This window comes from Osmerus eperlanus, chromosome 6 (assembly GCF_963692335.1).
Source record: "Osmerus eperlanus chromosome 6, fOsmEpe2.1, whole genome shotgun sequence".
NCBI classification, from domain to species: Eukaryota; Metazoa; Chordata; class Actinopteri; order Osmeriformes; family Osmeridae; genus Osmerus; species Osmerus eperlanus.
The window spans coordinates 13,700,479-13,711,709 of NC_085023.1; the positions used below are offsets into that span (position 1 = coordinate 13,700,479).

General features: G+C 41.8%; 1 protein-coding gene across 1 annotated transcript; it reads right to left on the minus strand.

Annotated features, from left to right (window-relative positions):
• Positions 1–4,037: 4,037 nt before the first annotated feature.
• Positions 4,038–7,630, minus strand: LOC134022266 (GTPase IMAP family member 8-like). Its single transcript, XM_062463639.1, has 6 exons — positions 7,516–7,630; positions 6,449–7,129; positions 5,555–6,325; positions 5,120–5,278; positions 4,892–5,017; positions 4,038–4,761 (listed from the first exon to the last, which is right to left on the minus strand). Exons 1-6 carry the CDS (start codon positions 7,544–7,546, stop codon positions 4,622–4,624), a joined length of 1,908 nt encoding a protein of 635 aa, XP_062319623.1. The 5' UTR covers positions 7,547–7,630; the 3' UTR covers positions 4,038–4,621.
• Between the last annotated feature and the right edge of the window lie 3,601 nt (positions 7,631–11,231).

Here is an 11,231-nt window from a genome sequence, read left to right on the forward strand (position 1 = left end):
CATGAATGCATGTGTGTGTGTGTTGCTGAAGCCTTTGGCAGTTGGACAGCAAATACCCGCGTTCCATCAGAAGTTCCAAGGTCTTCTCCAGAGCAGAACCACCGGATTCCTCTGGAATCAGGACATCTCAAATCAAAGCTGGAGAGATTGGCCTATTGTACCCAGCCCTCTCATCCTCACTGCGCTCTCATTCCCAACCAATCTGAATCTTGATTTGAACAGCTCTATTGACGGGGGGGGGGGGGAACGAAGAGCTTTGAAACCTCAGTAAGCCTGTGTTCATATCGGCCCCTTTCACCACCCGGCCCCAGCCATATTGCATCTGACAGGCCCAAAGCTTGAGGAATTGATCCCGTGGAGAAGTGATTGATCTCCCAGGGGTTGGAGCACAGGCTGGGGGGACGGAGGTCGGTCCAGCTCCCTCTGTTTTCTTTCAGTCCTTTTGTTTTGGAATCGATGCCCTCGCGCCAGGAGGAAGATTACCCGAGTCAGGTCATGTGAGGTGCCCAGCATGAGTTTGTGTGCTTGTGTCTGTGTGTGTGCATGTGTACTTGAAATAGTCTGTCCTCCACATATTGAGTGATCTTTTGTTGTTTGTCAGTGCATGTGTGTGTATGTGTAATGTATGTGTAATTTTGTGTGATCGGGTGTTGCACTGGGTTTGGGGGTGCCTGTGCATTTGTAAAAGAGATATGTGTACTTTATTTGCCTGTCTAGATGAGACATGAATTACGTGGACATACTGATTGGCATTGCTGAGAGGTGAATCTGTACGCAGAAACATACTTTGTTCTCAGGCCAAAGCCAAATAAAGCTGTCTCTGTCCTCAGTGGCAGACAGTCAAACAACAGGAGCTTCATAGTGTACTTGTGTAAAGGTGGTTTGCAGCCAGGATCCCGAAATATGCACATTTCCACCTTAGGTAACCAGACAGGCAAAGTACAGACATCATACAGCAGATGTGCAAAGGCTCACATCTCTCCCAAAAAATCACATTGTAACAAATCATCAAAGATTTCTTCATCTTTTTCAAACAAAGTTTCCCCAACTTCTCCATGCCCCATTTTTCATTATTGCTTTTCTCTATGGCCAAACATTAGGAAAATGTTTACACATTCTTCAAAGATGATATTGTAAATAAAAGTCTGGAAAAAAGTAGGATTTTTTTTCTGCTAAAGACTGTAGAACTGTTGTGAATATTTTTTTCACGTCACAGTGACCTGACTGCATTCTAAGGAAAGTATTTATTGGAAGAAAACTCAGAATTTGGCCATGGGATCAGTGAAATGAGATCTACGCGAGAGAGAGAGAGAGAGAGAGAGAGAGAGAGAGAGAGAGAGAGAGAGAGAGGGAGAGAGAGAGAGAGAGAGAGGGAAGGAGGAGAGCTAGAGAGAGAGAGAGAGAGAGGAGAGAGAGAGAGAGAGAGAGAGAGAGAGAGAGAGGAGAGAGAGAGAGAGAGAGAGAGAGAGAGAGAGAGAGAGACTGAGAGCAACAGCGAGAGAGAGAGAGAGAGAGAGAGAGAGAGAGAGAGAGAGAGAGAGAGAGAGAGAGAGAGAGAGAGAGAGAGAGAGAGAGAGAGAGAGAGAGAGAGAGAGAAGAGAGAGAGAGAGAGAGAGAGAGGGGCCGTGAGCTGAAGGCTTTGGCAGGGCCCAGTCAGACACACACAGACTGAGGCTAAAGGGCCCGGGCCAAGTGCTGCCATGTCTCCTCTGAAACCGCAGAGGCCGCTGGGTAATGAATAAATAAACAGGCCCTCTAACCATGTAGCCTCTTCCTGTTCCTGCTCCCTACCGGTTTGGCAGTGAAGGAAAGCGCATCACCACATACCACTAGCTAGTGTGGATGGTGTGGTCAGACAAACAGTATCTGTGTGCATGCGTGTGTATGTTAATGTATGTATTTTTTGTGCTATGTGTGTATTTATTGGGGGTCGATGTGAAATGTGTATACAAATATATGTGAAAAGGGGTCTGTTTTAGATCATTTCCATCTTGATGATTTTGTGCTAGAGTATTTATGAACTTGTTTTGTAACTGTATATGTAACGTATCTATTGGCCCATGACATTTTTCTCCATCCAAATCCATGCATAAACTGATACATTGAGTGAAAAGCAAAACACTATATCGCAGCATTCCCATAACCATGTAATGTATAACTCAAGTGAGAAATCACACTGTCACCATCGCACAGGCATCCGACAACTCCCTGTCAAAAGTCAAGCTAACACACACACACACAGACAGTTAGCCTACCAGAGAACCAGCGAGCATCCTGATAACTCGTCTCTCTATCTCCAACTCTGACATTCAGAGAAAAAAATTAATTATTCAACTTGGAAATGAGCGTCAGTGGAGCGCCGCCAGAGCATGGACCTTTTAAAAGGGAATGTGTTGTGACAAAGATAAACGCCTCTACCGCCACCAATGAAATATATATATTTTGTTTTGTTTTGAAGAGATTGATGTGTCATTACAGAATTTGCTCAGAGTTCTTTCTCCGTTTAACAGGGATGGGGGGGATTGGGGGGGGGGGGGGGGGAGCAAGACCGGGAGGGACGAAGAGAGACACGGAGGGAGAGGCGAAGAATGACCTGTTTGTGATCTGAGAAAGGCAAGGTGAATCTTGGGAAATGGTTGCCACGTATCGCAATCCTTAAATTCCACACACAATACACAGGCATGGGCACTCATAGTCCCACACACGTATACAGACACACACACACACACACACACACACACACACAGAGAGAGACCTTTTCTCTTAATCTCACTCTTTCCAAAGCACACATACAGCACACATTCACACAAACATACACACACTTCCCTTCCTTCATAGTGCTCTGTCAGATAGAAGATTGCATCGTAACCTTGACCCGACTGCTTGTCGTAAATCAAACGACGAGCATGGCCGGCACTTCATCCTAGTGTGTCATCAGCATGCACCCAGCACTCAATATCACAGTGCGGAGGGCTCAGTGAATTACAGCAGAGGTATTTTGTTTGTGATAGATAAACATTGTGATCCATTCTCTATTCCACCCTAGTACATTCCTCCACAGAGCATATGTACAGCAGCATCACATACTTATGCAGCATAACCGACCTATAGAATTGCACTTGTAAAACTGTAAAACACTTTAGGAGGTCAACTTTATTATCTATAGTATCACAATATGACTTTGTTTGAATTCAGTGATTTACATCTTTTCGGACATTTTAACCTGCCAGCAGACATCATGTGTTTCTGTCTACACCACCATAGTGCAAGTAGAGCCCTCATTTATCAAGCTTCTTAGTCTGAGTTCTGGTCTTGAATCCAAATGTTTTGTTCATGGAGTTGAGTGTAGTACTGTGTGTGTCTTGACAGATCATTCTTGTTGCCTTTCCCAAATTTCTAGAGGACATTTACATCTCATAACTTAGGTTTGTGTGTGTGTGTGTGTGTGTGTGTTTGGGTGTGTGTGCGTGTATGTGTGTGTGTGTGTGTATCTACGTCTTCTCCATGCTGCTCTGCTCCCACTGTGCCCCTGGGACCCATCTGCCTCCATGTTATTAATTCATCAGGCTTAACCATGCAGCACTTTATGACTCTGTTTAGACCCACGAGCTATCACACACCTCTTCTCTCTCTTTCCCTGCCTATATCCTTACTTCTTTTTTCTCCTCTTCCTCACGTTACAATACTGATGTCACGCTGCTATCTGATGTGTCTCACCCGACTTGTCCTCCTCTCACTCAACCCATCCTATCCTTTGCCTTTCATTTGGTTTCACTTCTCTCTTCTTCTTCTTCCAAAGTGCAAAGTATCCGCCGTTTACTGGTGATCAATTTGGCATTGGTGATTTTCAATCTTCCTCCAGTTTGATTTTCATACTGCAGATAGTCAGATAGTTAAAGACTGCTAGTGTTGCATTGTGTGTGTGCAGTTTACAGCAGTTTACAGTGTTTGTACATACAGATGCTCTTTGGCCCTCGTAAAAATGTCCATTCAGGATGATGGTGGTGTGGTTTAACAGATATTCAGGGAAAAAGGAATGGTATGTATTTGGCATATTTATTAAAATAATACATTGTTTGTTCTGAACATAATCAAATGAATAACTATTCCTATAATAATCTGAAATGCTAACTCAGATGATTTATTTATGATTATATATTAATTTTGTCAAAATAAATTGTTAGACTGACAGGCTAAAGAATGATTAGACAAACAATTAAATGTTACATAGATGCACTTATACAGTTCAATTAATTATTTGGCACTGATAACAGTGGTTGCATGAGGTCAAGGTTACATGTGTTTGCACTTTGTGAGTGCAAACTTACCTCAAATTTACAGCAAGCTAGGGTGTAGACTCCCAAGTAACAAGCAAGTAACAAACTAATGGCAAAACATGGCTGTTTTGAACTCTGTGTTCGGTTCATGTTGACCATCTCTGACAAATGTAATCAAGTTATACTTTTTGATCTCACTAATAATAGTGTAAGGATATTATAAGAAAACAGTTGCTGTATAATAACACACCAGAATGAATATCCTGGCATAATTCTATAATAACCTTTCCTCTCCTGCTGACGAACACTCAGTCCCCCCAGTTCAAAACAAAAGCTCTCTGCCACTAGTGTTTGTCCAAGCTTGGTGCAGAGCCATATCCTGAGGTTTCCGACCATGCATTGACTCCATTCAATGTTTTTAACCATGCGTTGACTTTGTGTTTCGATCTCTCCATTACTCCAGAATCAGGATTAGAGGTGCAATCTGTTGATTTAAAATATGCAAATTACATTTATATTAAATGACCAAGACAAATTGTCAATGCTTGTAGAATTTTCAATGGAATTTCCAAATGTTGACGAGTCAAGTATACTGATGGTATCAAGTTGTTTACCAGTATTTGTCAATTTGCGTATGACATCATACATCAATTTGTTATCTCTTCGACTCCACTCCCTCTCAATTTGTTTCTTCCATTGGGCTTTGAGTACTGCCTCACCAGACTCAAGTGAATCAACACCTTTAAAGAATGAAATACAAGGGCTGTTAACCTCAAAGCAAGACATATAAAAACATAAATGGTATGGGAACAGTAAAGAAGAGAAAGAATGACAATTATTACCCAAAGATTCCTGTTTCTTTTTGACATCGTTATTCAAGGCACTCTCCATTAATTGAGAGAAGCTCTCCTTTCCTTCCCCAAAACATTTGCCAAACAAAGTTTCTATTGTCATTTCCTGTTTGTCACTTCTATGATGTGTCCCTCTGCGTTTGCAACTGACTGCAGAAAACAAATGAATTACAGGATATGATTAAACAGGGATTGACAGAAATAGTGGTGAAGTTATGGGTTGCAGGTTGTTATGATGTATGGGCTGGGGTTAGATTGGGTTGAAAAAGCAAATGTTTGAGAATAAAGCACACATTTTTGAGGCTACAGAATATTTTTTAACCATCATATTCTTACCCATCAAGTAATGCTGACATGCCCTTCTAATATCATATAACACTGAACAGTGGAAAATGTCTTTAAAAGAAAAGTATGAAAATCACTTACAATGAGCTGGAATATCTATGCTCCGATCTCCCTGTGGAAGAGGTGGTCCGGATTCCATGCATAGTTGATGCTCAATTCTGAACCATTCTGAAGCTCTCCAGTCCCATCCCCTGTAGAGAACTTCCACCATCTTTAAAAGTGGTGCATCTTCCTTCTGGACAACTGTGGAGACCCTGTCCTCCACAGGGCTCAGTGTCTCTCTGCTTGCCTCATATGGACTGTTCCCTGACAACATCTCTTCTATTGTTCTCACCAGCTCTGGGACATTATTTATGTCCTTCACATCTCTGTCAAAGATGTGATACCTGTTCCCACATTTTTCTATCAACCACTGTAGAGCTTCCCCCTCACTCTCAATGTGATGTTCAATGGTAAATTCACCCAACCACTTGCCCTCAGAGAAGACCACTATGGTGTGGCTCCAAACCTCCTCTCCTAGCAGCTTCATGTTGTCTTGAACAATATTCTTCAGTTCTTCTGTGAAGGACGTATCTCCAGGGATCACCAGGAGGAAGGCATGGGTATATGGAGAGCACATAGACACACCTTCCAGGATCTCTGCCTTCACTGAGTCTGATGTGAACTCTGCTCCCAAGAACTTCCACCATCCTGGTGTGTCGACAATGGTTGTCCTATGTTCCTCTACCTCTCCATAATATTTAACACTCCTTGTTGTGTGTCCCTCTTTTCCAAAGTCGTCCGTATTTAAGATGACGTTTCCGGATGAACTTTTTCCAGCCATGACCCATCCTAATATTACAAGTCTGAGGTCTGAGTCAAAAGAGAGAATATAGAAATGTTGCGTTAGGTCCTTGAAGTCAAGTATATCATGCTATCTACTTACTATATGAGTGAAAATGTATAACAAATAACTATGAATGAATAAAAAGTTACCATCTTGTCTTTTAGGCTGCTTTTTTCCCTCTTGCACTCTTAGACGTCTTTCCGCTGCCTTCTCTTCCACTGCACTCCGTCTTTGTTCAGTGCGACTCAGCAGTGCACTGTCAATTTCAAAATGGCGGCCACTGTTTCCTGTAACCATCTCTTCCACCTTCCCGAACAACTGTTCGACCTGAAGGTCATTCTGACCACTGTTAAAAACATGATACCTGTTCGCACATTTCTTTAACAGCCACTGGAGGGCCTCCCCTTCACTCTCAATGTGCTGCTCAACTGTGTAGTTGTCCTGCCAGTCCAAATGAGTGAAAAGCACTAAAGTGTGATTCCACACGTTCTCTCCAAGTAGCTCCAAGTGCTGCTCTACTGATCTCCTGCATAGGTTGGTGAATGGCAGGTTAGCCTCAATCTGGATTATGAAAGCATGGGGTCCAGGTGGGCACTGAGTTACACTGAGCACAAGTTCATCTTTCACAAGGTTAGGAGTGTCACACAGATAATACCCACTTATCCACATTGGAGGCTTGACCAAACAGATCTTCCTTCCATTCACTTCCCCATTTTTACTACTACACTTCAGAGTGATTCTTTCAGTCTCAAAGTTCTTTTCTCCCAATATGGTATCTGCCACAGTGTATGAACCATATTTGCCTGGTCTAATGAGTACCATTCGTAACTCTGGGTGAGAGAGCAAAAGAGAATGAAGGGGGAGGGTTAACATTGCTTTTGTTTTGTGTGAATTCTATTGAAACATTGATTCCTATCTTTTGATGGTACAAACTTGTTTAAAACCAACATGTTATCGTGGTAAAACGTATGCTACTTTTAAAATGTACTATAATACAAGTATATGAGGTCATTTTCAGTCAACAAACACAGGCATCAAGATTGAGGCCACATAATTAAAAGATTTGCTAAACTTCAACCACATAACTTACTCCAAAGTATTGAACTACTGAATGCTAATGAAAGACTGGCATTTAACACCCTTAAATAAATCATAATCATTTAACTACAGATTGAAACAAAGTAGCAAAGTTTGAGAAGTCTCTAAAGAAACTCACCATTTAAGGAAGAAATTACAGACCCTGACATTTTGCTTTTTCAAAGTTGTTCGGTAGTAGGGTGCACTGTACTCTGAAACACCAAGATCAAAACATTTGTGTGAGAGTCAGCTTGGAAAAGAAAGCTGATCAACGGGAAAACTCACATTCCAGTTTGCTCAAGTGTCCTGGCATCATTCCATAAATGAAGCTTGCACAAGTTCAGTCAGGCAAGACCGATCTCTGCACTCGGGCTTAATCGTAGTGTACACTACTCACTCCCCCCGCTAAGAACGCCCTACCTTCCCCCGTTCCCAGGTCGGGCGGTCACTGGGGTTCAGGTCGATTAGCGCTCCCGCTATCAATTAATGGTGTCACATGACCCGTGCCTTTAACCTTTTCATGTTCCTGTTAAATTTGCCTGAAAACGCCTAAACAGCATACCCAAAGTAAATTGGAAGCTGTTCTTGAACCATTTGGAGTACATGCATGTAAATGATCTCTTTTGAAAGCTGACACTCTGAAGTTATGTCCCCTGTTGTCAGGACCCCTGTCAGTCCTTCTAGTGTTGAGTAATAGAAGCTTGAACACAAGGAAAGTGAAAATTTCTATTTCCGCCTAGATTTTGTTTTGAAAACAGAGGCCTGAATAGGCCTAGAGGTGGTAGGTATTATCTGGAAGACTAAATTGGACCACAGGTTGAAGCCTTACCCAATTCAAATCAAAAGTCAAACATAATACCACAATATATTCATATTTGACACATGTTTTTATAAGAGTACATCCAGGAATTTTCTAAAAGGGTCTTTTGGAGACTCCAAAATGACCCTTTGTAACCAAGGTCAAGGTCAAATAAAAAGGTATTTTTTTCATAATTGTTATCTCTGGCCCATCTCTGGTACTTAGAAATATCATATATAATAGCTAAATCCCTAATTAGTAATACTGAAACACAAAAACTGAAGCATGAACACATTGGAGTGCTTTATCTGATTCCAAGGATTGGCGCACAAAGAACACTGATTCTGTCAACCATATTGCGCAATCGACTGTTATTTTGAAGGCTCCACAGACGCATACAAATGAGGTATTGGCATTTTCAGCTAGCTGTCAGCTACAAGGCTAACGAGCTAATTTCAGAGCCAGTCGAAAGCCAGTTCGAGAAATTTGTTTAGAACGAGTGTGGGGGGGGGGGGGGGCGGGGGGGGGGGCAGGACGCACAGACCTAGTTGGCTTTAGAGGGCTGTCAACGGGGCATGGAAGCTCCTATTGGGTCGAACAAGGTGTCAATCAAAAGGGGAGGGTTCAACGGACATTTTGAGACCTTCATTTTGTAAATACTCCGTTGATAAATCGGAGAAAATAACACTTTTATGTGAACAAGTTGTTTCTTCCGTCGGCTAACTTGCATAATGAAACAAAGGATAATGGCTATTCATGAACGTAAAACATTGTATTTGGACGAATTACTTTACATGGTTAGATACTTTGAACCCTTGGGACTTACGCAGATCAAGTTTTGATGGCATGATTTGCACACCTGGACCTATTTGAACAACTTAGGGTGAGTACAACTTTTTTCTTTGGCATTGTTGAAGGAATGTTCACCGGAAAAAGACGTTGACTTTGCCTGCTATTGCGACTTGATCTTGAATTGGTTTATTTCAATGGAAGCACAAGAATCGTAGCTTTCCAACGATGTATAACATGTGTAGCGTCTAAAAAATATATTTTTTAGAATTTAGTGCGTCGTAACTGAGGAAGGGGGAGGCAGCATTTTTGTCTCGCGGGGCGAAACAGGAGCGTAAACAGGTTTTAAATATGATTCTCCTCCCAGTGTAGTTTGTCCATGCTATCAAGTGCGCGACCCTCCACCACCCCGTCGCCACCCGGTTCCTGTCTCAGTCTTCGGCTCGATTGGTCGTCGGCTGCCGCCACCGCCACCAGTGTCTGGACTCCGTGGGGGATTCTTCTTCGGCCGTTGGGCAGGCGCCCGTTGATCTATATAATTCCCCGTGGGGTTCAAGCTCCAAACCCCATAGTACATTTATTATTATGTAATAAACATCTTTCACTCATCCCAGGTCTCTCCTGATTGAAATGGGTAGTGCTCCGAAAGGCACTGCTTCAGCCGGAAATGTCACTGTCATATTGCGCACTTGCAATCATCTTCATCAACATTAGCAATGCAGTCTATGTAAGACCAGAACTCTCATGTTTCGCTGACATTACCGCTACATACGTTACAAATGCTAAGAATTGTAATTGTTCCCTCCACCACCTGTGATGGAATTATTGAATATATGCCACTTTTAAACATTTTATGACGATTGATTCTCAGAATATCCACCACACACCCCAGCCTCCACCCTTGGTTCTGTCTTTGCCAGTCTGTCAGAGGAATGATGGATATCTAAGCTCTCGGATGCTGATGTCAAGGCAGAATCTCAGTTGGATTTCTTGGGCATAGAGCTGTTACCGCCATAACGCTAATATGATGTGTCTACCAAGACAATGTTGTGTCTGTAGGCCTACACTAAATGCAATATTAGTTCAATACTAGGCCTACCCAAGTCTCCTGACTGATCAAGTGCATAGAGACATATGACATTGAGGACAAATGACCTTTCAGAGTGACATTGCCCAGTATTCATTCATTATTTCAGTGGGAGCCTAACTAAATGTACACAAGTACACAAGGCTACACCGCTACTGTCAAAGGGTTCGATAACTCCAATGGCACCAATTGAGCATGGTCCCAATATCGTCTTTCAGTGCACCTACCGCTCTAGATGGCCACTATGGTGGTGATGTTTTTTTTTTGGATAATCTATCAAACAGGTATTGACTGTGCACTGGTACAAACATACACAGAGATTTAGCAATTATGCTAGGAAAGACATTTTTTTTTTTTATATTGTCATAGGGGGAGTTACAACTCCCTAGCCATGAATATTTTCCCATATTAATCATAGATTCAAGAGCCCAAAAATGTGGATAGAAAACAAATATTTAGCAACCAAAAATAAGCTCTAGTAACTAAACGTTAGACCAGCTATTACATCTCTGAGGAAATAGCTCATTCAAACGGTACATGAGAAAATTATAACTTGCTGCTAGTTATGATTTTTGGTGGGGAACATTGCTTCCCATGTGACTAGGAGGACAACTGTAATGAAGTAACTTTCTTGTTTAGTGTCTGTGCCACATACAGTAATCTGTTTTTTTTGGCTAGCACTAGCTATCAAAACAAACTAGCAGCAACTGAGCAATGCTTGTATCAGTATACGCCCTTTTACATTATTTGGGTAGACTGTCACTTTTCCAATGGTAAAACACGACTCACAACTGACAAAGTCACAGCTAACAAGATAGTGCTAGTAGTGTTGCATACAAGATAGTAGTTGCGTGTTTCCTTTGGGCATAATGGTGGACCAGCTGATGGTGGGGCTGTATAATTTGGCACAGCTAGCTAATGTAGCAATTTGCCAACTTTGGTAAAACACATGCTTGCTTACTTGTTGGTTAGCCAGCAAGTACAAAGACAAATTGTACAACCTAAGGTAACTCTGATGGATGAATAAACATACAATATGTAATACATTTAGTTTGTAAGAACTTTGCAACAACAATAGCACTGATAATACAATAATGTAAACTTAAATGTTCATACGCTACTAATGTGAAATATGTAAAAACACCAAAAGTAGACCTACACTGTATCAAGGAAAGAATTA

Excerpts from the sequence above, each read along its gene's own strand:
- LOC134022266 (XM_062463639.1), bottom strand. The coding sequence starts at position 7,546 with ATGTCAGGGTCTGTAATTTCTTCCTTAAATG. Across the intron at positions 6,326-6,448 it reads GCAGCCTAAAAGACAAGATG|ACCTCAGACTTGTAATATTA; the intron begins GTAACTTTTTAT and ends CTTTTGACTCAG. Across the intron at positions 4,762-4,891 it reads ACGCAAATTGACAAATACTG|ATTGCACCTCTAATCCTGAT; the intron begins GTAAACAACTTG and ends TTAAATCAACAG.